The sequence below is a fragment of the Onychostoma macrolepis genome, chromosome 14 (genome assembly GCF_012432095.1).
Source record: "Onychostoma macrolepis isolate SWU-2019 chromosome 14, ASM1243209v1, whole genome shotgun sequence".
Classification (NCBI taxonomy): Eukaryota; Metazoa; Chordata; class Actinopteri; order Cypriniformes; family Cyprinidae; genus Onychostoma; species Onychostoma macrolepis.
Window position 1 is genome coordinate 15933458 of NC_081168.1, and position 27004 is coordinate 15960461.

Sequence of the window (27004 nt, forward strand, 5' to 3'; positions counted from 1 at the left end):
CTTATTTTAAATAACAATAATTTAAACCATTTTGACTACTAAACGATGAGAAATATAAATTAACCAAGACAAGGACACCGAATACACGTCAGTCAATATGATTGACAACTGGTTTTGAGGGCGTGTCCTTCATGCAGCTACAACAGCTTCTCTGACTGTTGACACGCGCCAGAAGCCTGACGTCTCGCGCACAGGTGAATGAATACAGCAACAGGTACGTATGTTCGCTGTCCTGAATAGATAACGTATTGTAACGGGGTAACTTAAGTGAGTAAATGACAGGAATAATTTATGTACAGTCTTAAAGTCATTTAGCTACTGTGGATTCTAGGACGTGCAATTTCGCATCACAAGGTAATGAGTTTCAGTTACTGCTGAACTGCTCTGATAATGATAACTATATGTACTCTTTTTTTTTTCTTTTCCAGAACTGCACATATTGCTGCCTGTACCTACACAAATGGTAAGAGTTGAGCTGCATTTGTATCATTATTTGTATTAACATTCATATTTCAGTTTATGATGAGTTTTATTAGGCTAATTTGGGTCTTTGACTTTGGTGTCATCTGCTGGCTTAACTCTTAAGTTTAAAACTTTTTTTAAAACCAGTTTAACTAATGGTTTAACTAGAAGTATACAAATACAAGTATTATTATAACTGTAAAAATCATTAGTATCATAAATAAACAAATAAATAAATAACGGGGGCAGTTTCCACATAAATTAGAATTCAAGGGTTAAGTTCAGATCTATGTTGGCATGGTGACCGTTAAGTCACCTTGGTGGTTAAGGTGATGGATGATTGGATTACAGCAGATGAGACCTGTATCAGATCAGACTGAGGAAACCCACCGAACAGGTCTCTGTAGCTTTATCATCCCAACACCTGCCAGAACCAAGCGAACACCCATATACTGTAGTACATCTACAAGGATTAGCCATGCTTGGGCTGGCATATCGTGTGTTGTTTCTTAAAAGTTTAATGCTATGACACAGGCTGTTTTTCAAGGTGACATGATTCTAAGATATATGTGTGTTGTCATAGCACTTTATTATAGAAATCAGAAGAGCAAGGAAAGATTAACGCTACTGCTTTTGGTATCAAATCAGACCAAAGGTCTCGGGGTTAACTGATCCCTAACTTTCAACCTGAACTTGAACCCTAAACCCAAACCCTATACCTTATCTCATTCTTCACCACATCACTATCATTAACCTGAGCCGCAATCTTGGTCTATCTTTAATCAGTCGTGTATGGATAACAGATACTCTGTGTGTATATAGTGTTTACAGAGGTTTTAAAGTGTTACCAGAAAGATCCAGTCGCAATGTAAACAAGAAATGTGGAAATGGATGCTTCCAGCCTTTGAAAGGTCATCTAGAGACTGAGAGCACAATTATTGCAAACAGTTTCCACTGTTATTGGTTTCCTATCTGTCTGCTCAATATGTATTCAATATTTACACATGGTAATGATGAGAGATATGAGCCATTGCATGCATGAGTTTAATAAATGAGGTTGATGTTTCTCATATTCTCAAACACCTGCGCTGGTTAATCCATTCAGAATTCACCTGCTCCACATGTTTTCATGTTTTTCAGAGCATTGAATGATTATGCATGTTAATTATTTTTGTTTGACATTTTCCTATTCAGTCTGCAAATACCAAAACCTGGTTCTGTGCTTTTGGTTCAATATAAAAAAAAAATATTTTGCCCTGCATACTTTACAATGCTGCTGTCTTTTCTGATGTGAGAACATATCTGGCAACCAGTAAGGGCTGCAAATAATTTTGTTCTTATTGGTGAATCTTCAAAGGATATCTGTAGTTAACCTGACACATTATGCATTTTAGAATAGAACCACATGTACGACATCTACTTTGTTATATTATGATTTTTAACAAATTTTTGCAATAGATTCATTTTGGTTTGTATTTTCTTCAGGCAACCCGAGGAAGTGTGAAACCCTTTGTGAACTTTAATGCAAAGCATGATGCAGAAGTTTTGCGCAAGGCCATGAAAGGGATCGGTAAGTTTCAGTCAGACCTTTAAGAGAGTTTTTGTTAAGCTCTAGATGTTTTTCCTTCCATAATTAGCAATCACAATTAGCCAGAACATAGTGGTAACTATGGTAATTGCTGTTAGCAAATTATACTGATCAGTGGACTAAAGAAAAACATCTTCAGCTCACTCTTACACTATATCTTACTTTCGCCCTCTTCTATAATGCTTTATTTTCAGGCACTGATGAAGATGCTGTCCTCATGTTACTGGCAGCTCGCAGTAATGCCCAGAGACAGGAAATAAAAGCAGCCTATAAAAAGGCTTTTGGCAAGGTGAGCAAATTACATTATTATGTAGTGTCAGACCAGGAATAATTAGTTTGTTGAATCTAAATTATGTAAAAAATGTCTTTTTACTTTAAGTACATATTCTTCTGAAAATGATAACACAATAAAAATTAAGACAAAAGGTATTTAAACATGATTGTTGTTCCATTCAATTACTTAGAAGCACTGCTGTGCATCAATAGCAATACATCAATATATTCATTTTGAGCTCTTGTTTTGCACGCATCCTCTTATTGATGTTGATATAATTCAGTGCCGTCATGGTGAACGTCTAAAACAATGTTAAAATGCTAATGAGTTTCACATCTTCGTTTTAATGGGCAATATATTTTCTTCTGTCTCTTGGCTCATGTTTTCAGGATCTAGTGAAAGACTTACGGTCAGAGCTTGGTGGGAAGTTAGAGGATCTCATCGTGGCCCTGATGTATCCATCCATATTATATGATGCACATGAACTCCATAAGGCCATCAAGGTAACATCAAACATTTCCATCGTCTGTGGGATATAATTAAAAACTAGAAAAAGAAAGAATAAAAAACACATTGTTATGACAATGCTTTTCCATTATGATAAACTTGAGCCTATCTCATCTCAGATCTTTTTAATTTTTTATTTTCTTACAGGGAGTGGGTACAGAGGATGAAGTTTTAATTGAGATTCTGGCATCCAGGACATGTGATGAGATAAAAGATATCGCCAAAGCATATAAGAAAGGTAACATTCATCGTGCACGGCTGACATGAAAATGTCCCACTATTGTAAGGTTGATACATGATCATGTCTATTTATATTTTCTTTGGACACTCCAAATAATTAACTACAAATGGTAAGGGTCAGTTTTTTTTTTGTAAAACTGTGGGTTTTCCTTTTCCAAAGATGCCTTACTGTCTATATTCCACACAAACAGGCCATATGGAGTACAAGTCTCTACAAGGCATCACTGTTACAACAGATCCCTTCCTATTAAAGTATTCCAATGGGATTAATAAGCAGCAATTGTCGAGATAAGTGTGAACGGTCAATAGATCAAGTCTCATGTGTCTTGACCTAGAATATGGAAGCAAGCTGGAAAAAGACATCATGGGTGATACATCAGGACATTACCAGAGGCTGCTGGTGATTCTTGCACAGGTAAAAAAAATTGTTCACTGTTTAAAAGGAAATAAAAAATAAAGGAGAGCCAAAAGAAATTTATAATCAGAACAAAATTATATATACAGAGAGAGCGAGAGCACAAGAAAGAGTATATAAAAAGTAGAATTTGTTAATAATAATAATCATACTTGATTTTGTGTAGGACATTTAAAATAAATAAGCAATCAAATGAGGTCAAAAAATCAAATAAAGTATTTACTTTTACTTTGTAAAATATAAAAATTTACATGTGTGAGACATTGACACATACAGTATATTAACCATTTTTAGTATAATTTCCATTAAAAATAACTATTGTCATGATATATATATATATATATATATATATATATACACTCAATTAACAATATATAAAATTACTCATACTGTGATATAAAATTTCAGTCATTTTGTTGATTAGGGCCAGAGATGGGAGAGGATACTAAAAAAGGTAGAGAGATGAAACAGAGCAGCTTCCTCTTGGAATGATAACATGAGCACCAGTGAAGTCATCCTTAAGTAATTAAAACAGCTCTTGAGTTGTTGAGAAGATTAAATGGTTCTCAGGGGCAAAGTGTGGGTAATTCAATATTGGAGTTTACCAAGTTAGGGAAAATTCCACGCCCCGTCTCAGCATATTTACGGTGATGGAGGAGGGCTGATGTTTCTGTGACGTTCTCTGACCTTGGTTATGTTTCTGTTCCTGTACTCAGGGAAACAAGGAGGAGGGAGTGGATGAGAGCAGAGTGGAGAAAGATGCAAAGGTAAAGTTCATAGTCATGAGTGATTAAACACCCTGATAAAGTACTATGAATTTACCCTAAAAATTGTTCATTCCAAAATTGAATAACTTTGAACATTAAAGTTAAAACAAAATACTTTCTTTTGTGTTCCTCAAAAGAAGAATGCAATTTTCATTTCTTGTGATTTTTGTCCTTTACTCACCCTCATTGTTTCAACCTTGCAATATTTTCTTTTTACTGTAAAATACAAAAGGAGACGTTAGGTAGAATATCAAAGCGTATATTTTCCATGTAAAGGATCTTCAAAAAAGGCAAAAAGCCCCATAAAAATATCATAAAAGTAGTCTATGAATGATTCACTTTATTACAAGTCTTCTAAAACAATATGATTTGTTTTTATGCTTTTATGGTGCTTTCTTGTTCTTCCAGGAGCTTGGTAGTGTAAATCACTATTCACTTTTATTTACTCAACACAGATATATGGACATTGTGCTTAATATCTCATTTTGTGTTTCACAACTTAAATTGTAAGGGTTTTGAATCCATTGTTATAAATTGCACTCGGCTGTATTTGATTAATCATTAGAGTTGCGTATGTATGTTGATGTAAACACGGAAAAGACGTAACTGGATCCTCAGGTTTAAGTTGCGAACCTTAGAAGTGTTTGTTCATTGATCGTGTTTCAGGAGCTGTTTGCTGCTGGAGAGGAGAAATTCGGCACTGATGAGGACAAGTTCATCAACATACTCGGCAACAGGAGCACTGAACACCTGAGAAAAGGTGCACGCTTGTGTGTTCAAAGCCTTTTGATGCGTTCAGAACTGCCTTGAAGGGCCATCCTAATGGCTTCGGTGTCCCTCTTTCAGTGTTTGATGCCTACAAAAAGATTGCCGGCTGCGACATTGAAGAGAGCATAAAAGATGAATGCACTGGGAACCTGGAAGCACTGCTGCTGGCTGTGGGTACGGAAATCCCTGTTGTAATTTGCTATCTGGACGGACTGAACCATCACTATGATGATTAACAGATGTAATAGATTAACAGCGTACAAAATAATGACACTATCCCTTTAACTGAAATGTAAAGCTGATGTTTCTCTCTCTCCCCCCTTTAGTTAAGTGCGCAAAAAGTGTGCCTGCTTATTTTGCTGAATTCGTTCGAGAGTCCATGCGGGTATGAAGTCTTGTTTCCATGAGATTCTCATCTGTTTTTTTCCTCCTCTGGTCATGAATTGGATCATTTGGTGCTCATTTTAGATGATCAAATGCTGACACTCCAAGTGGAAAGATAAAAACAACTCACGGCCTGTTTATTAAATGAATGTGTTGGTCTGAATGATAATGAAACAACTGATTTCACACATTATTGGTTTGTTGATTTACAGCGTGCTGGCACTGATGATGAGACTCTCATAAGGATCATGGTGTCCAGAAGTGAACGGGATATGTTGGACGTCAGAGCATTTTACAAGAAGAAGTACGGAGAATCACTCTACAGCACCATACAGGCAAGTTCTGTCAGGACCACTATCGTCAAAAAATAGATACTTAGCATAAAGTTTTGGTTTGGCGGTATGGTTCTGTTCTGTGCAAAAACTCCCTGCCCATCCATGTAGCCTGTCATGAATGAGCAGGGAGAGCAACCATAATAACCCCCCTAGGGTAAACAGAACAGAACAATGCAGATATCATTAATGTACTTAATGATATTTAAGTGTATTTAAGAGTATTTAAGTCTGATTCAGCAAGGAATATCAGAAAGACAAGTCCTGACTGTGCGAAAGGAGGAGTTGGGGATGGAGGAGGGTGATTTGCTCCTGAGCAAGCGGAAAAAGCTGCTGATTGATACGGAATAGAGCTTATATAGGAATGCCGCGATAGGTGTTGTATTCCTATAGGTAGATACGATCAGCTGATGCAAGCTTGACTCACGTGACCTGCGAGAACTAACGCTAACGCTTCATTTATGCAAACACGCATGCAAACGCACACTTTGTCACAAACACAAATAAATCTAAGCATTGTTTTTGCCCTTATTTTCAGGAGGACACTGAAGGAGATTACCAGAAGGCCCTGCTCTACCTGTGTGGTGGTAATGATTAGGGGGAAAAAAATTGTGCTAATTATTTACATCAGTTTAAGTCCTTATATGATCTTCAGCTTTCTTGTGCACATTTTTTTTTCGTGTGTGTTTATATTTACATCTTTGATGTTTTATGGTTTGACAGTAAGTAGTTTCAGTGTTGGAGAATAGGACGGTATTCTGTAATGGTTTTGGTGTGATGTTTGTGGACTGATTCTTTAACAGAATGGTTTCAGACTGGTTAATGAATTGTTTTGGTTGATGTATTGTTTCAAAATCGTGTGAAGACTTTGAAAATAAAATGTATATGGACCATATTGATGTTTTGGAAAGTCATATGCAGTTCCTCGTTTTGTTTCTGTTGACCAAAATAATACTTTTTCCACTAGATGGCAGTATTGCTGTAACAAATCGTTCATATTCTCCCTCAGCATATTTTGACAACATTTAGTGCAGTTCTTTTTAGATGATTTCCTCCTGAATTAATATTATCATTCTAAAATATTTAGAATATAATATAGAATAAAATATAACTTACAACAGCTTCATTCACATAAATGAAAATTCGTGAAGGGAAAAGCAAGAGAGTTAACAAGATAAATGGCCCTTCCATGAGAACAGGCACACACACACACACACACACACACACACACACACAAACACGTCTGGTCAGCTATCCTTGTAGGGACTCTCCATAGGTGTAATGGTTTTTATACTGTACAAACCGTATTTTCTATCGCCCTACACCTAAACCTACCCCTTACAGGAAACTTTATGCATTTTTACTTTCTCAAAAAACTAATTCTGTATGATTTTGTACCATGGGGACCTCAATTTAGGTCCCCACCGTGACACGAGTCCCCATGAGTCTGTGCATCTCAGTCTGTGTGTATTCAGGTTTAAGTCCCCACCAGGATATATAAACCTGTACACACACACACACACACACACACACAAAAAACAAACCAAAACAAACATGTAACTTTTTATTTTATTTCATAATCTCAACACAAAGTATGACAGATTTGTTACTGTGGTTTCAAATCAAGACATCCATTTTTATTTTATTTTTTAATTTCACTAAAATTTTCCATACTACTTATTTTGTAGAGCGTGTTTTGGAAATGTAATAAGTAATTCTCACCTAATCCAGCGGGCACCTTGATATCAATTTAACGTCAAATATTAGTCAAGAATTTTATCAAGATACTGTAACATCATTTTAAATTCAGTTTGGACAGCAATTTCTTCCAGTGGTAATTGGGTGAAAATTGGAAGTTAATCCCACACTGAAATTGGTTTAATGGTAGGCCAATGTGGTAGACATTCAATTTACATCAAATCAACATCATGTCAAGGTTTTGACGTCAGTTTGATTTGCATATTTGACCTGTTTTTTGTTTGTTTTTTTTAACGTCAATTTAATGTCTTTTCAACATCAATTGCCCCCTGGGAAATCTAGTCTTTTACGTCTTTCATTAGGCTTGATGATATGGGGTCAATAGGTTTGCCTCAGATATTTTACTTCAGCAAGACTGAAACCTTTCATACACAACCTGATAATAAATGCATTCCTGAGGTATTCAAAGAAGATGTATTTATATTAGTTGAGGTGACTGTTATTTGTTTTACTTGTACAGTGTACTGCTGAATATTACACTTCTTAACTCAGTATTAGCTACAATGATGTTGAGACTTATAAGATCGTGTTCTTTTATTATGTGTGCTATGTGGAATGTGCGTGTGTGGATACAAGCTCTAAATCGCTTTACTAAATCCCAAAGCTGGTATTTTCAGCACAAAGCCCCTAATTTCTATACTGAGGACTTCACTATTTCCAGGATGGAATTTATTAAGGTCATTAGTTTAGCCAATCAGTATTCAGAATGCCAGGGTGTGCGATCAGGCCACCTCAGGCCATATGGAAACCCTTCACGAAACCACACCCTACAGGACCCACCAGGAAGTAAAGGATCCCCTTGAGAGGTTACATGAGAGCAGTGTTTGAATTAATCTCAGTGGGAGAAGAAAGCGCTTGGCATGGCATCCTACACTTAAGTAAGCACCACGCCTTCATTAATAGATGAAAAGAGCAAAGAACTGAAATCGAAGTAATTGTTATTCTTTCATTCTTAAATGTCACGCAACAAGTATTTATATGGGAACTATACAGGCAAATTAATTCTTCATGTGAATACCTGTTGTAGGCTTATCCCTGGGCAAAATGATGCAGTTTTGGGTGCATTTGGATTCCACTAGATTTTCCCTCTGCTGTTATATGTGTGCAAACTTTACAACTTCTACCTTTTATCTATATTAAAACTGTCTAATTTCTTGAGTTATCATTCTTGCAAGTTAGAAGTCTATTCTTTAAATGACAGATTGAAAACATCAGCAAACTGCAATAATGGATTCTGAATGTGCTCATAATTTTGGTGGGAATGTTGTTTTTGGAAAGGAGAGGCCACAACATGCAGTGTGTTTAATTTTTGGTATAGCTACCAAAAACCCACAAGATGCTAAAATCAGTTTTGTGTGATTGAATGTTTTGGTTCATGACTGACCATTTGTATTGTAGAGAGAGCCGCATCCTGAAATATGTTTATATGTGAAGCTTCAAAACAGTAATTTATTGCTCTCATAGAACATATTCAAACCCTCTGATTCAAAGGGTTCTTTCGTAAGAAACAGTAAAACTGTAAAAGCAAACTGTAATACAACAAAATGAAACATTTCCAATTGCAGTAATTATGCCAAACAATCATAAAAAAATAGCTAACGATAATATTAAGCCTAATTTAGGCTTTTAATGTTCATGTTGTCTTGACATATCTAATGACTAGAAAGAAGCACATGGCTTGAACCGGAATGCAATGATCACTGTTGGAGTAATTAATCTGGGGTTAAACCACTAAAGTCATTCAGTGTTTCTACTTGAAAATACATGCAAGAACAAACAGCCTGAGATAAAGCTACAAGTCATGCAGAGATGCAGTTGAATTAATTTTTTATATGTATTTTTTTAATATATATAAATTAGTGCTGTCAAACAACTAATCGCGATTAATCGCATGCAAAATAAAAGTTTTTGTTTACATAATATATTTGTATATTTATTATGTATAAAGACACACATACAGCATATGTTTTGAAATATGTTATAGATATATTTAATATATACATGTAACATTTTTCTTAAATATATTCATGCATATGTATTTATATATACATAATAAATATGCACAGTGCACACACATATGCTAAGTAAACAAAAACTTTTATTTTGGATGCGATTAATCACGATTAATCGTTTGACAGCACTAAAAATTAAATGTTCATTTATTAGTTTTAGTTTATTACATTTTAATTATTTTAGTTAATTTTTTTATTTCCAGTTATCATTTATTTTATTTCAATTTTATTTAAAGTTAAAAACATTTTATGGTTTTGGTAAACAATAATTACCCTACTTTGTACATAGAATTTTACTCTCTCTCTCTCTGTCTCGCGCGCGCGCACACGCACACACACAGATTTAAACACCTCCATCAATAGCATTAGGTTTGATATCTATCTGGGTCAAAGTAATAAGAGCAAAGTATTAAGTTCTACACTTGCCAGTTTCCATGCTTGGAACAACCTTTCCAAACTGTTATGAACATTCCTATTCAAGTGAGGCTAATAGAGAAAATAAAACAAAAATTTTTATTCCAGAGATCACTCGGTACGATTACAAACATTTCATTTCCATTTCAACCTTCTAGACACCAAACATACAGACACACATTTTGTTTTTTCTGTCACGGTGGGTACTTTATTGAATTTTGATATTTCAAACAACATTTAGACATTATTTGACAAGACATTATTTAGTATGTTTCTTTAGACATTTCATCTTGTGGAGTCCATCTCCCCACAGGTGATCTCAGGTTTTATTTTCTTGTACAGTTTCAGAAGAACCACTGATTTTTTTTCTCTCCAATTTGTGTTACCATATTGCTTTCATATTACGCAAACCAAAATGTAAATACACCGAGTCATATTTTGGTATGAACCTCCAGCTTCCGTATTAATTTTTTTTTTTTTTTTTTTTTTGGATGATGGCCATATTTAAAGTTAAAGTGCTAATAATGAATCACAAAAAAGGAAAAAATAGGAGTGCAAGAGGTTAATTTCATTCAGAAATTAATATAATATAAAAATTGCCTTGAAAAAGTATTTTCACGGTCAATCACAAGCATTCATCATTCTCAAGCATCAAGAAGAGGAATGCACACAGTGAAGACCAGGCGCTGCTGCAGTATTCTTCGGCCACTCTCAGCCTCTCGATCCGGTCAGGACAGTGATTATTCCCCGCGGTTGTCGGTAACGGGGCTCTGGAGGAGAGCCGCGTGTCCTCCTTCAGTCTGAAGTGCGCTTCGGCGGGCGCGCTCCGGCACAGACCGGCTTTGACCATCGCCGTAGAGTCGCGACACAATCTCCTCTGCTTTTTCAGAGAACGGGAGATCTGTTTCCAGTAGGCTTTGGTATTGGATGCGTATTGTTGACATGCTGTGGGCTTCGCTACATATTCGCAGCCGAAAGTCTTTGCCCCGTTTTTACACGTGACTCCCAATACAAACTCATCATCCCCGCGCGCTGCGCGCCACGAGCACCGCGCTCCGTCCTTCAGCGAGAATCTCCCTTTCAGGCCACTTTCATTCCGCTGACCTCTTCTCTTCCCCTTCCCATCTGTCTGCGCTCTCCTCCCTCTATCTCTCATGCTGTTCACATGTGCGAACTGCTGCACGATACAGGCGAAGATCAGAACGAGAGCAATGTCTGTCACGCGTTTCATGTCCTCAAAGGAATTACTGTCAAACAACTGCAGGAAAAACTGGACGTGACATTTGTGGTCACTAATGGTTTTTCCGAAAACAATACAAGAGAGCTGCGAAATCTTTGGTTTTGCACCTGCAGTTCGTGACTGCCATTTATAGAGCATCTCGCGCACGCACCTCCCTCAGTCCTCACAATTCACATTCTTGCACGTGTCTTGTTCTGGAATTTGGCAAGCGATGACTTTTGATGGCATGCCTTGGTTTATTTATAGATCATAACTGATCAGCATAGTACAAAACAAACTCCATAGCTTTCATGTGAATGTTCTGCCAAACTGTTACAACTGTTATGTTATAACTTCACAATACATGTAGGCTAAAGTCCCAAGATTCATTTCGGCGAATCGGTTCTTTTGAACAGTCGGACTCGAAAAACAGGAAATACGACAATAGAATAGACGAATACACTAATGCAACAATGACCAAATATACAAAACTGAACGGCCTATAACAGCTAAAAATGCAGCAGTATTTTTATTTTATTTTTTTTTTTTAATGAAAACGAATAACCTACCATGCACTAAAGAAACGGTTCTCTTCTCCGCCACTGCGACAGGTTCTCGATTCGAGTCATGAGTTGTTGACTCGAGAATCATTCAGACCGATGAACTTTTTCAACTGATAGAAAAGATCCGACTCAAAAGAACGATAAACGAATCAAACACTAAATTGGCAGCAGACAGCATCTTGTAGTAACAGAAACTATAGGCCTATATGTATTTTTATTCACTCTCACATGATAAAATTATCTGTAGCCTATGTTAATAGCCTAAATTTTGTATAGGCCTAATGTAATTTAAGCTAATATTGCCTGCCCTATTCTTACTACTGTACTGAAACAATCTTTCTATTAATTTAAATTTTAAACAGTAATAAAATACATAGAATAAGATATTTAGCAACTGAACACAGTATTTTGTTGAACTATAGTTACCATAGAAGTTTGTATGGTAAATGCCCTCACAGAGCTGCACTTGAAAGGCCTTTCTCAGGTAGGCCTTACGAAGAATTTTCTAACACAATAGCGCCCTCTACTGTCACACTCATGCAAATCGCTCCCACACAAAAAGAAAAGGTGTAAAACCAAAATTTATTCAGAACAAACACAAAACAAAACAAAATTTATACATTTGAGTATATTACCTACTCCACTATATAATGTAACTGATATATTACAAATTGATATATTACAGTCTGAAGTGACTTGTGGCTCTACAGCTTTCAGAAATGCTGACCCAAAATTGGGAATCACTCATAAATATATAACATAGCAAGGTTAATACAGATATAGTATTCAGTACACATAATAAGAATAAGTTCCTCATCATATAGTTTACAGTTGGAGAACAAAAAATACCAGCATTACGCTCAACATCTAAATTCATTGATAACTAGCAGTGTGATCTTGTTAGTTCTGATAACATTAGAGTCTACATTTGCAATACATAAGAACATATTGATGGTGTTCCCACAGTCCTGTTAGTCATAACACACACCTCCATTTCTCTCCGTCAGTCCAAAACCTTCATGCTGTTAGACATTCTGAGTCATCTTGGACGGGGTTTGTTGTCTGCGGAATGTGACACACAGGTTTCAGATTCAGAACTTATATATACACTAGAAGAATAACAAAGTGCAGTTAAAATATTTACCAGTGAATATTTAGGATTATGATAATGAATTAAAATTATATGATCAGTACCAGCCTGCAATATCAAGCAACCTGTTTTTGGACAGGTAAAATAACTGCAAGCGAATGACACAGGAAGGCCTTGCACATTCTATTTACAAATGTACCAACCGCTCTTACATTAAAAATAAGGTGGAAATGATATGTTGATAAATGTTTTTGGTCATTTCAAAAAATCCTACCTTTTTCTTAGTTTCTGAACCACCCTATGAAGAAGGAACAGACCCCCTGAAATGAGCGCCAGCAGTAGTCCTGGGCAAGTTTCTTGGCCTCACTTGTGGGTACCTGCGTAGTTGGTTGTGGCACAGTAGGTTTGGGTGTAATAATTCTCCTCTGTGTGGTGGATTTGACAGCTTTGGGTTGATTTGCCTTGTCCTGAGCAGTTCTGGCTGATTGGGTTCTTAATATTTGTGGTCTAGTAGGCTTTGGCCTCTGCTCCCGTTGTCTCTGTTGTGGTCTCACCTGCAGGAGTCTGTCAGGAGTTGGTCTGTAGGGCCTGTCCATTGGCTTGGCGTGTGATGAGGAAGCACTTGTGAAGACCATCTGGGCCTCGTCCGATGCTCTCCTGCACATGAGAGGCTTGAGGACGCGCTGGCCCTGGCAAGCATTCGGCAGCTTGCGGAGTTCCCACATGATCTGCCTGAAGTAATGCAGTGGGTTGTTGTTGTAAGAGCGGCAGACCTGAGGCTTGCCCTGGTACTCGCACCAGTAAGAGCGCTCCAGGCCCAGGCAAGTGATGCGGAGCTTCGTCAGATCGCCTTGTCCTGTCACGCTCAAGCTGCATTCATCTTTGGTGCCTTTGGTAAGAAACTCAGTCATGTCTTCCCAAACGTTCCTCCCGTGTCCTGGCTCGATATCGTCGTGATCCTGGCTCTGGACGAGAGCTGCCCGGAGGCAGCATGTAAGCAGGACTGTGCTTGTGATTGTCCACATGTTGTGAGGCACTGACACTGGCGGAGAGACTTCTGACTCCACTATTTAAATGCTTTGGTCACAAAAAGGGTATTTTGAGGTTAAAAAATCCGCCCCACAAGTTGGCTTTCCGCCTGGGGAGTGTATTGTTTGCTTGGCCATCTGGTGACTGTCAGTAAGAAGCAGGGACACATATGTAACCAATTGAGGAAATGTTTAGACACGGTAAGTGGAATGGAGAGTGCCCCTTTACAATCTCAATTCTGGAACTTTTTTGGCATTGGTTGTGTAGCCCACAGTACACCGCAGCTATATTAGTTTTCTAGTCACGTTTTGTGTTTGTGTTTATGTTTATGATGTTGGGAAACAATCTGTCCATGCCCTCCAAGAAATCTTAATCTTGGGTTATGGGAGTACTTAAAAAAGAACTGGTTTAGTGGACTTCCTTGTGTGACCAAACAGTCTTAAAAATAAAAGTTCTTCATTGTTGGTTCCATGAAGAACCTTTAACATCCATGGAACTTTTCCATTCCACAAAAGATTTTTTACAGTAGAAAAAGAGTCTTTCGATTTTTAAAATGTCCTTCAGACTTGGAAAAAAAAAAAAAAAGGTTCTTTTAAAAACTGTTCTCTGAAAGGTTCTTTGGGGCAAAATCGTTCTTCTATAGCATTGCTTTTAGAACCTTTATTTTTAAGAGTGTATGCAAACCTGAAGTGACTTGTTTGTTCAAAGCAGTCATGTTGGTTTAAATGTGATAAAATGCGATCTGTTTCCGTCACTGAACTATTGAAGCCATTTTTACCTCGGAATAAAAAGTACAAAAGGCCATTTTGAGATAAAGTTTACAATAAGAGGTATGAAGTCACAAAATCTTCTGTTTTTAATTGGAAATGTGTAATGCAAAATAAATGATTTTGACAATTCTGCATTAAGGATTATACTCTATGAAGCATGGAGTTAGAGGCCATTATTGAAAGTGTGTCTGATCTTCTGAATTACGACAGACATGAACTAATCACATCTTTATTTTTCAAGCAATCAGTCGTAGCTGGAAGTAGGGGGTCCTTGTAACTGATGCAGGAATTGAAATATAAACATCCAGAACAAATCAACTCAACTAGAATCAAAGGATCTGTGGCTGTGTGAGAGGCCAATTACAGCTCTTATTTGTGGCTTCCTTTGTAGCGTTTTACTGGCTTCCACAAGTCCCAGACTTTCTTTGCCTGTCTAACTCAGAGACTTTTCTAGAGAAAACTGACAGAAACAGATGACAAGTGTTAAGGCCCATTCACACAAAGGCCAGTAATCATAATATTATAGTTTTATATAGGATTAAAAAGTTATAAATTTAATAATAACAGCACAGAGGAATGATATCACTGTAATCACTTTTATCCTTTATGAATGATGAAAACAGTGAATCAGAACAACTGATTAGAATCCATCCTGCTTTAAAGAATTCAGTTCTGGGTACAAATGACAACAAAAGTGTCCCAGATATTTGAAATGTCCCATTTGTTATATAATATTTGATGTAGTTCACAATATTCTACACTGTAAAAAGTGAAAGTTGACTTAACTTAAAAAAATTTAGGAAACCCGTTGCCTTAAAATGATTAAGTACATAATAAAAAAAAAAAAAAAGTTAAGTGAACTAGACAATTCAATTAACTTATTTTTTAAAATTATCATTTACTTAAAAATTAAGGCAACGGGTTTCCTCAATTTTTTTTAAGTCAAGTCAACTTATCACTTTTTACAGTGTAGTATTGGCCTATTATTTTTTCAATGAACTGTCAAAATTATAGACACACACACACACACGTATATTAGTGCCGTCATCCAAAATAAAAGCTTTTGTTTACAGAATATGTGTGTGTACTGTGTTTATTTATTATGCATATATAAATACATGCATGTATATATTTAAGAAAAAATTGTTATACATTATATATAATATAAAATATAAATATATAAATGCATATACATGTAAATATTTTCAAAATATATACTGTATGTTTGTGTATTTATATATACACATGATAAATAAACACAGTACACACATATATTATGTAAACAAAAACTTTTATTTTGGATGCGATTAATCACGTTTAATCGTTTGACAGCACTAATACATATACATATATATATATATATATATATATATATATATATATATATATATATATATATATATATATATATACACATACATATACATATTATAAGCCCTCTTAATAGTAAAGACATCTATGAAAATCACTTCTTGTGAAAAAGTCTAAAAAAAAGTTTTTACACACTAACACTGGTTTTGTGTTTTCGTGACATTGCAGGTTTTGTAAGATACTCTGTTTACAAACAAAAGGATTTCCTTGTTTTTATTTTTTTTTTATAATCCCTCCCTTTATTCTTGTAATAGATATTTTAAATGTTATGTACAGTGGTTGAATTGGGAATTTACAACACCAGAACATTTTTTCATCTGAAATTTTATTCACAATATTTTACAGTTTTAGCCAGCCTAACCACATGGACTTGAAAACCAACGGCACTGACAACCAGGCCCACCACAACTAAACATCTTCGAGCAAGCTTGAACACCAAGTATGCGCATGCTACGTGTGGTATGGCAAAAACAGTGAAACTGTGAGGTGACGGGACCTTTCTGGATATAAATCAAGTACAACATTTTACCTGAGGCCCTGATAACACTGTCATATACACAATGAGTGAAGGATCTGAGCAAAAATATGTAGCACCTGACATAATGTCTCTAACATTAAACAGTTGAAATATTTGGTGGCGTAATTGTCAATGACTATGACAGCGTTAAATAGGCTCCGTAAAAGTCGTAGTAAATGGGCTCTGTGCTCTTCTCTTGCTTTCGTACAAGCAAATATCTCTCTGAGGTACATTCACTCGCTTTGAAGTTGACAATAAGTTCACATATCGACAGATGTACGTCCACAAATATTGTTATATCAAGTAAACAAAAAGCCCTAAAACCTGAGACCTACAATGAAACAAGATTTGGTGTCACACAGCAATAATCAGTAGTTTACAGTAATCCAACAATGTGTTGGAGAACAACTGTCGTTAGTCAGCAAAATTAGGAACCGAAATATCATTAATAACTGATATATTCAGCAAAATTAAAGTACATAAAACTAGCTAGATCTTTTAGGGGTGTTACACTAAATCCAGATGCATCATATCTTAGATTTTCAGTACAAAAGTGAGCATAAACACATATAGATGTCTCAAACTGCTAACCACAGCTCAGTATCAAATGTGGTTTAGCGATCTCAGGTTCAATAACTAGGTAAAACTAATCAAAGACCTGCTCTTGTGACTTGTGGCTAACATGTATCACTAGCTAAAAATCTGAAAAAGGCAACAATGCATTCACCCTTGAAATGGCTTGACAACATCTATCTGTACCGAATTAGCACTAGTTAGCACTTAGCATGTTTTCGAACACCTACACATCCTTGTTTACGTGTAATATATTTGTGGCTCATGGGTGGCTGGCTTGATCTGTTTCAATAAAAACCCATTCGGCCTCTCAGTGGACAAGACTCGGCAACATGTTGAATTCTCCACATTGTTAAAAAGCACTATAAAAAGAAAAAAAGAAACAAGGAAAATAAGAATGCAGCAGTCGAAGCACTGTTATGCTCGTCACATGTGGTTTCTCAATGACTGTAAACAAAGACACATGTAGTAGTTAAAACAGCCATATACTGTGAAGCCTCCCTGACTATGACAGGATGTGACTTCAGAGAATAGCTTGTTGAGGGGACAGTCCATAAGACGGTACTGTAATCATAAGGGTGCAAAATAGTCAAAACAATAACAATTAGATAAAAGTCATGATGTGATGGGAACATGGACAACAAGTCTCAACTTCAAGTATGTGAGTTTCCTTTTCTTAAGAGCTGAGCCTGCTGTTCACAGAGAGAGTCTGTGGTAAAGAAGAAATTCATAGTGAGGAACATTAGTATTGTACAATGCATACCATATTTTGATTAGTTTTTATTCTGTTTAGTGGTTCTCAACCAGGCGACCGGGCCTCAATGTGATTTAAAATAAGCAAAACAAGCATTCAAATAACCTAAAACTAAAACTCAAGACATGTTGTTTGATTTTTTTTTCTTTGAAGAACCAGGGTTCCTACTGGATATATGAAGAAACTAAATTTTAAAGTGTGATTTTCAGACCAGTGTTATTTCAGTATCATTAAGACACTATTATAGTTTTTTAATATTTTGAACTCAATATAGAGTTTTTATTAAATTATATTTCATTTTTACTTTTAATTATATTAAACAAAATGAAATTTTGCCTTAGCAACTAGCTGAAATAGGTTTACATATAAAAGTTTATATTTTTAACATTTTATTTTATTTCAGTTAACGTTTTTTTTTTTGTAATTTAAGTAATGATTTTTTAAAATTATTTTAAAATAATAAATACATGTAACTTTGTGCATTTTTAATGAATACACAATTTTCTACCTCTAAAATATTTAATCAGGTAGAAATTGTGTGTGGGGGGAAAATCCTTATCCTTTTCCAGTAAATCACAAACAACTGGAAAAATCATGGGGTTTTCGAATATTGTTGGGGACAGTGGGGGGCTTCATGGTCAAAAAGGTTGAGAAGCACTGGTTTAATGTAAACAAGGCCAATTTAAACAACTTACATTCCACAAAGGTTTAGTTCCAGTTTCCAATATCACTGTATGAGAAAAGAAACAAATATTGCAGAATTACACCCGCTGCGTGGTTTCAGAATTAATGATAAATGGCAAAGACTGATACGAATGAACTGGTGCACATGAGACGTGAGAGGGGAGATGAGATTTTAGACCAAGGTAAAGAAACAAAACACGTAGTGAGTGCTGGCATCTATCTGTTTGCAGAGCTGTAAGGAATGTTTGAAGTCAAACATTGGTGGATCACAATGATATGGGCGAGTGGTTAGTGATGGACCCTAAAAAACACAATTCACACAAAGCTTTGCAGAAATGTCAGCAGTTATCCAGGCGGAATGCTTCAGAAGATGGGATGCAAAACTAAACATGCTGTTGGTGTAATGACAGAAAAAAAGAAGAAACAGAAATATTTTAAAGTGCATGCCAATAGAGGATACATAGGCAAGAGAGAAAAGGTTAAGAGACAATCAAACAAACGCATACTATGTAATTCATTTGGACAGGAGGACGATGCTTGTTAGAGAGAAAGATCCAGTCCATTTGCTCTCATCTGCAGCTCTCAGTACCTTTCTGTAGTTACAAGACAGACCGTCCTCCTCAGAGTCACCAGTCTGCGTGGCGCGGGGGCGCAGAGGCCCGTGGGAATCGAGTCATAGTGTCATAGGTAGGGATGCTTGAGGCACAAAGGGAAAAACTGTTAGGCCTGGACTGTATTTAAAATCCACACACACCACTGAGATGCCTCCATCAACTATCCATCCATCTTTAACCCATCAATAGAAGAGCAGAATGGGGCTTTCAAAATGACACATATAGCTCTATTGCTAATAATTTAATTTATTTGGAACGCCTCACATAATAAATGTGCTACCACCTGACAGAAATTACATTTATCTGTGATAGCACTAGGCTCAAAAAAGAACCAATCAGCCAATTAGAAACTCTCCGTTATCACCTACAGCAAATTTCCAAGTATCACTATTTAAATTTTCAATTCTAATCAAGCAATTCCACACTTGAAAATGTGAAAAACTTTATCATAGCTTTATTATATCTTAGCACAAGTGGTAAGACATATTAAGTCTAAACTTGTGACATCTAGGCTAATACATTAACTACCATTTAAAAGTTTGGGGTCAGAAAGACTTTTAAAAAATATATATATTACAAAAGTCTTCTATTTCAAATATATGTTGTTCTTTTGAACTTTCTCTTCATTAAAGGATCTTGAAAAATAATGTATCCCAGCTTCCACAAAAATATTACGCATCACTGCTTTCAACATTAATCATGATAAAAATGTTTCTTGAGTAGCAAATATTAGCATATTAGAATGATTTCTGAAGGATCATGTGAGACTGAAGACTGGAGTAATGGCTGCTGAAAATTTTTGCTTTGCCATCGCAAAAATACATTTAATATTTAAAATATATTTAAATAGAAATCACCTATTTTAATTGTAATAATATTTCGCAGTATGACAGTTTTTAATATATTTTTGATCAAATAAATGCTCGCTTCTTTCAAAAACATAAGAAATCCCATCGACCCCAAACATTTGAATGATAGTGTTTGTATGTATACAAGCTCTGTGTCATTCTAGCCCGCCATCCTGACCTCTGTTCCATGTTCTGCTATTGAAACACATGCCATTAGTGATGAGTTAGAGAGAAAGACCATTCACAGGAGCCGAGTGCGAAGTAGATAAAAATTTGAATAAATTCACAAATGCGAATTCTGTCAGATAATAAATTCTGCATTATCTAATGCATGTAGTGTTAATATAAATTCAAATATCATGCAAGACTGCAAAACACAAATTATGCATTACTGCTGTTGAGTTAGCCAGCATGCAAGCACTAGTTTAACAATGAAAGACTCCCAGGTGCTTGTTTGTGCAAAGGGCAATTTCAAACCGTGCATGCATCGGAGCCCTGACACCTCATTATCCCCTCAATCGATCTGTTGCCCCAATGCATGCAGTTTATTAGCGTAACACACGCAGGGTGTACGGGGATATGGTTCTGATTACCTTGCCATTACAGGATTTTGGATACCTTCTAAATGTTCATTATAATAACCATTAATACCAATTTCCATACTGAAATAAGACATTACATAGACAAAAATCAAAACAAAACATGATGTGACATGAGGGAAATGGCATGCGACTATGAACAAGCTTCAGTTTAAAGCATTCTTGAAAAATGTATGCGAAAGATAGAGTATGAAACGGTATAAATTGCAGTCGTATCTTGTAAAATGTACAGCAATAGTTTTAAGGTGTGCTCTTAAGGTCTCTGTTTTAACAGCCCTTCATGTTAAACAAGGGAGCTTCAAAGATAACACACCAACACAAGCAGCGCCCTTCACCGGAGAAGCATTGCAAGGCTTAGAGCTTAAACCAGCACCATTAAGCAGAAAGTTGTATGTACAAAACAGGAAAGGGATGTCATTTTAGCAGTAAAGTCGACAGCAGAAGTATGAGGGAAAAAACATCTTACGTTTTCATGGGAATTGTCTCAATGCTAAAAAGATACAAGACAAGCAGAAATGTTACAGAGATGCACTGTAGTGGTGTACAGAGACATCATGTAGATGTCAAAATGGACGTCTCTGGTCAAGACACTTGGTGACTTGTCAATCGCAATGATTCTCGACTGTAAACGCATGAATGCTTGAAAAATGTTAAAACAAAACACTTTGTACAATATATACATGTAATTCTTGTAAAGTGCAAAGTGCTGGACAGAAAGACGAAGGATGAAGAAAGATGGAAATAGCAAGAATGGTTATCATAACGTGAAATGCCAAGTCCCTGAGACAGAGGAACTAGATAGAACAGAGAAAAGGAACAGAAAAGAGCACAGAGAGAGAAAAAAAGATTTATTAACTAGTCAGGGCAAAAGAAAGAAAAGAATGAAGCATTTGCACTTTCATATATTATGCATATTATTCATTATACAACAGTTATGTCTGGTCCTATCATTTGTTTTCGTTAGAAGAAACAAACAAACAACATTAAATCCAAAGTTCTGTCATGAAACCCTAGATGGGGCAGGTTCAAACTCTGATATAATTACATCATTAAGCCAATGAGCTTGCTGCTCAACATTCAAATACTCAGCTAGTGCTTGCTGTAGCATTTGCAGCGCACTTCAGAAACCCTCTACCTCCCCCAGCTCCACCTGTATAGATCTGCTATAGAGTGATTTCATTTATGCTATATATGGGGTTATTTTATATATGCTATATTTGCAGCAGCAGTATTTCTTACATGGTCACAGCAGCATGTCTGTGGACGTATTGGCAAGTCTTGGTACTTGCTCTGCCACAGCAGCAGCAGTGTAGCAGATCTATTCCGCCAAGACACATTAACATTTCCATGTATATTACTATGCTAAACTCTCTGAGAGTTGTCGCGACTTTGTTTCTAGAACTGTAATCACGAAGTGTTCCTGTAGCTCAGTAGGATTGCGTTGTGGGTTCTATTCCCAGGGAACCAGAGGTGGGTAGAGTACCCAAAAACTGTACTCAAGTAAAAGTACTTGAAGAAATATTTACTCAAGTAAAAGTAAAAGTAATAGTCTGAATAGTTACTTGAGTAAGAGTAAAAAAGTATTGGATAAAAAAACTACTCAAGTAGTTAGTTACTAGTTACTTTGGAACATATACTGAATATAGTATATTTTTATTTAGATATATAGATAAAATTTTATATATATACACATACATACATATACACACACATACTGTATATACATATATACACACACACATACTGTATATACATATATACACACACTGCCGTTCAAAATACTTTTAATGTTTTTTTTAATGTAATTTATTTCAGTGATGCAAATCAGAATTTTTATCAGCCTGATTTATTATCAATGCTGTTCTTTTTTAGCTTTCTATTCATAAAAGAACCCTGAATAAAATGTCACAGGTTCCAAAAAATATTAAGCAGCAAAACTGTTCCCTGTTGAAAAAACCAGCATATGCTGGTATGGTATGTTTTGAAGCATGGGATGCTGGTTTGAGCTGATTTGAGCTGGTCATGTGCTGGTCCTAAGCTGGTCCGACCAGCTCAAGACCAGCACATGACCAGCACAAACCAGCATCCCATGCTTCAAAACATACCATACCAGCATATGCTGGGTTTTTTGTTTGTTTGTTGTTTTTTCAACAACACTGGTAATAAATCAATATATCTGAATGATTTCTGAAGATCATGTGACTCTGAAAACTGGAGTAACAGCTGATACAAATTCTGATTTGTATCACTGAGTTAAATTAAATTATATTTTAAAGTTTAATTATGTATTATAAATGTATATAACCTCTGACACGGAGAAGAGTGAAAACTCCTCACATGACCGCTACAGAACATCTGAACATAACGAAACAAATGCACTTCTTCCGTCTGTTCTGCAAAATGTAAACAAATGTAGCCTTTATTTCTGCAAGCGTAAATATTGTGAAAATATCAATATTAATTGTGTCTGGGCAAGGCATTCCTCCTGGAACTAACACGGGTTTGGCGGGTGTTTATTTCATACTCTGTGACAGCTTATTTAATGAATAAATTATACATTGTATTTAATGTGTAAGGTACATGTACAACAACAAACTGGTAATGTCATAGTGGTATCGTGTACTGTAATCGAATCTATACCTGTGGAACCGACAGCACACGCGGTGTTCATCTAATAAAGATCTTCATAGCTAGCAAACAATAGCCTTTGCAGATTTGCTTTCAACTGACTGTAGATCCAAAGCCACGTCTTCAACGCTCTTGATGTTACAAATCTGAGTGAGAACCGCTTCAGACGACTCAGCGCGTGCAGCAGGGAACTGAACGAATCATTCAAACTGATTCACGAACCGATTCACTGGTCTGCCAACTGGTTTGATCAAGCCTTCGAACAGAATTGACTCAAAAGAATGAATCATTCACGAACGGGCATCGCTCAGTGCCCAGAAAAAAAAAGTAGACGGCACGCTTTGGAATCAATTGAAGGATTTTTAACTTGTATTGCATTAAGAAGTAATGAGAGGAGCGTCGCCCACAGTAACGAAGTAAAAGTACCGTTTTTTCACAAAAATTTACTTGAGTAAGAGTAAAAGTACCCATTTTTAAATATACTCAAAGTATTAGTTACCCAAAAAATTTACTCAAGTAAATGTAACTCGTTACTACCCACCTCTGCAGGGAACACACATACTGATAAAAAAAATATATGTATAGCCTGAATGCATTGTAAGTCGCTTTAAGCGGCTGCTAAAAAAATGCATAAATGCACAATCATTGGGGTGCTAAATAGCAATCACACATTTGGTGCATTTGGGATACTTACTCATCATAGACATCCTCTGTATCCATTCTGCGGTAGAACTTGGCAAGTTTGACAGACAGGATAATGCTAGGGAGCAGAAACAGCGTGGAGCAGCCCAATCCAAACCAGAATGTGTTCTGCAACAAATAAACAAGATTAAAGCCACCAAAAAAACTGCACTCTGTGACCCGTTTGATCAACATACTCGCCATACATTTATTTGTTCTGACAAGAAGATTTTTTCAAAATACAGAAAAAGTGGAATCTCTAGCATGGAAAGTGTTATGTATGTTTACATTCCAACATAGTGGGTGATCAGATGCAACATGTCCAGCCACGGGGGAAAAAAAAAATGTAGTTTTACAAATAGGTTTATGTTTAAACAAATAAGTAGCCATCAGGATTCACTGACTGTGACTTACAAAGACCTCACATGATGGCAGCTTTGGATTAACATACAAACCTGTCAAATATTATCCTTATATTGCAACACTATTGTACTGTATACCTGGACATTACTTTGATACACTCATCTCAGAATCCCACCTAACTGTAACAAGCATTTTCTGTAAAACTGCTTTGAAACAATATGTATTGTGAAAAGTGCTATACAAATAAACGTAAGCAGGAACTGTGTGTGCTCAAAACGAACAAAAAGTTCTCAGGTGCGTAGAACAAAAAGAAGAAAGTTTTTAGTCCAAACGGGCAAAATTTATAAAATTAAACAATTGATCACATGTAAAACAACACATGTGATATACATAATTTTGTGTTCTTGTCCTTTACTGTATGTTGGTAAAACAAAATGTGCATTGCGCACTAGAATTGTTGAACACATGAGTGCTATCAGGAGACAAGATCACACTTCTCCGGTTTTTCGTCATTTTGAGTCTGTAAAGCATTCTTTTTCTGATTTCAAATTCCTGGGCATTGAGAGGGTTCTCCTGCATAGGAGAGGTGGTAACCGTGATAGAAAATTGTTACAAAGAGAGGCTTTTGAGTTGCAATCATTAACCCCAACAGGATTAAATGAAGAGATGGATTTTGCATGTTTTTTGTAAAGGGAAACTGTTGGCATGACAATTATCCCTCATTGATTAAGATCAGCTGTCAACAATTTGCAATTGTGCCTATATAAGTGTGGTGTTGCCTTTTTGCTTCATGAGCGCTGAAGAAAGCATGGTGCTGAAACATCTGCTCTCTGGTCTGTTTTAATACACTTTGCACTTTTGCATATGAAAAATAAAAAACTATATTTTTGGTAGACCTTTTTTGGTCTGTTTGAATTTTTCAGTGTGCGGACAAATTCAGCTACCTATTGGACTATACAAATAAACTTGAAATGAATTGAATTGACTACCAATTTAAAATAAAAAAGGTGAAACCAGCAATAAAACACCCAGGCTGAGGTTAAACACTTCAACTTTACGTTTTTCCTGCTGCAGCCAGAGAATTATACTGGGGTCAATCTGTGGGTGTCTGCGGAAAGAGCAGCTCACCACTAATTACTACAGGTAGTTAGCAGCCTGAATGTTTCCTGCTCTTACTAGTCATGATGTACACCATTTTGTGTGTGTGCCCTAGTATTCCCTACAAGTAATACAGTAAAACTAAATTTTGACCTTGTGGGGACATTTTTGTTGGACCCCACGAGGAATATAACTTACAAATCAAAACCTAAAAATGCAGAAAATTTTGTGTTTGAAAGTTGGAAACCAGCATGTGTGTACCTAATTAAGCACATTTTTGGGGCAAATTTGCACCCAGAAGTGAGCAAAATCAGATTTTTTTTTTTTTTGGAGAAGTCTTTATTTGTAAAAACAGTACACAAACGAAGTAAACCACATATAAGTCCTATACTATCCAAAACAAAATCTTCTAATGGATCACTTCAGTTAAGCTGATCCCAATCATAGAATGCAATTGCTTTGGTGCCATTCATCCATGTGCAGTGGCGTACAGAGGAAAGGGTAAAACACACAGGGCCCCATTCGCACATGGATTTGTGTGACGGGGTCAAACACTCTGACCCCTTATAAATCCCACACACACTTGCCTATAATTTCAGATAAAACCTGGCACCTCCTTCCTTCCTCATGGCTACCCATGGGGCCTTGACCACACACATGCAAAAGCGCAGCAGTGCAGCCCATCCCATCCCTCCCTGACTGGGTGTTCTACACACTTGACTTTTTCAACCGCTGCCAGAAACACCATCAACCCTTTATCTCTTACAACAAAACCGCATTTCACAGTCCTAAGTCGCTTTCATATATACTACCATTCAAAAGTTTGGGGTCTGTAAATTATTTTAGGGTTTATGAAAGAAGTCTCCTGCTCACCGAGGCTGCATTTATTTGATTAAAATACAGTAAAAACTGTAATATTGTGAAATAACAATTGTTTTAATATTTTAAAATGAATTTAAAACTTAGTTTTCAGCAGCCATTACTCCAGTCTTCAGTGTCACATGATCAGAAATCATTCTAATGTGCTGATTTGGGACTCAAAAAACATTTCTTTCTTTCTAAAAAAAAAAAATTAATTAAAAAATTAATTCACAAAATGCTTCAGAGGACTTGCAATATAAGTGAATAAGTAGTTTGGCCTTCTTATATAATGTTTTTATTAGTGTCTTTTGTACTGTTTTAAGTTTTGGCCGTATAAATCACCGTCCACATTAACTATTTGTAAAACCGAACACCCTTTTTAAATTTCATGGGTGTCAAAATATAACGGGGTTGGAAGGGCATGAGGGTGCGTAAATGATGAGAACATTTTCATTTCCAGTGGTTTTAGTGCTGATGGCCATCTTACCATTGAATCCAGCAGGAAACTGCAGCCCAGGATCTCGGCCGTGTCCACAATGTTGCTGAGTGGTTTACAGGTAGCGACCTCCAGGGCCAGCTACAACGAGGCAGCAAAACAAAAGGGGTTCAAGCTAAAACAATTCAGAAGAACTGACCAATCGCCACCAATCTAACATTAATACTATTTCTGATAGATAATACAATTAAAAATACTCACAGATGTTCTGATCCAGTCTATATACTGCTTGAAATAGCCAATAATAGTCTGCTTGTATTTCTCGGTTTCCTGTTAGAGCATATATTAACCATCAGTACAATACAACTACACACCAATCATTCAG

General features: G+C 36.2%; 4 protein-coding genes across 10 annotated transcripts in view; 1 reads left to right on the forward strand and 3 right to left on the reverse strand.

Moving 5' to 3' along the window:
- The first annotated feature begins 93 nt into the window (after positions 1-93).
- Positions 94-6626, forward strand: anxa5a (annexin A5a). Its single transcript, XM_058798035.1, has 13 exons — positions 94-214; positions 429-463; positions 1948-2032; positions 2245-2339; positions 2714-2827; positions 2979-3069; positions 3407-3486; positions 4203-4253; positions 4920-5013; positions 5100-5195; positions 5348-5406; positions 5618-5740; positions 6276-6626. The coding sequence occupies exons 1-13, from the start codon at positions 199-201 to the stop codon at positions 6333-6335; spliced, it is 999 nt and encodes a 332-aa protein (XP_058654018.1). The 5' UTR covers positions 94-198; the 3' UTR covers positions 6336-6626.
- Positions 6627-10128: 3502 nt separating this feature from the next.
- Positions 10129-11447, reverse strand: fgfbp1a (fibroblast growth factor binding protein 1a). The gene has a single exon (XM_058798036.1). The coding sequence runs from the start codon at positions 11297-11299 to the stop codon at positions 10547-10549; it is 753 nt and encodes a 250-aa protein (XP_058654019.1). The 5' UTR covers positions 11300-11447; the 3' UTR covers positions 10129-10546.
- A 960-nt stretch (positions 11448-12407) lies between these two features.
- Positions 12408-15205, reverse strand: fgfbp2a (fibroblast growth factor binding protein 2a). The gene is made up of 2 exons (XM_058798401.1): positions 13068-15205; positions 12408-12765 (listed from the first exon to the last, which is right to left on the reverse strand). Exon 1 carries the CDS (start codon positions 13816-13818, stop codon positions 13075-13077), a length of 744 nt encoding a protein of 247 aa, XP_058654384.1. The 5' UTR covers positions 13819-15205; the 3' UTR covers positions 12408-12765; positions 13068-13074.
- Positions 15206-15997: 792 nt separating this feature from the next.
- prom1a (prominin 1a) overlaps positions 15998-27004 on the reverse strand; it is a 61078-nt gene continuing 50071 nt past the window's right edge. For 2 of the 7 annotated variants that reach the window (XM_058798299.1, XM_058798304.1), the window contains 7 exons: positions 26881-26949; positions 26671-26760; positions 23875-23990; positions 21019-21042; positions 18998-19187; positions 18503-18537; positions 15999-17762 (listed from right to left, as the gene is read on the reverse strand). In XM_058798299.1, the coding sequence (XP_058654282.1) occupies positions 19118-19187; positions 21019-21042; positions 23875-23990; positions 26671-26760; positions 26881-26949 (369 nt within the window). In that variant the 3' untranslated portion in view covers positions 15999-17762; positions 18503-18537; positions 18998-19117. The other 5 variants (XM_058798300.1, XM_058798303.1, XM_058798301.1 and 2 more) reach the window with 5 other exon arrangements.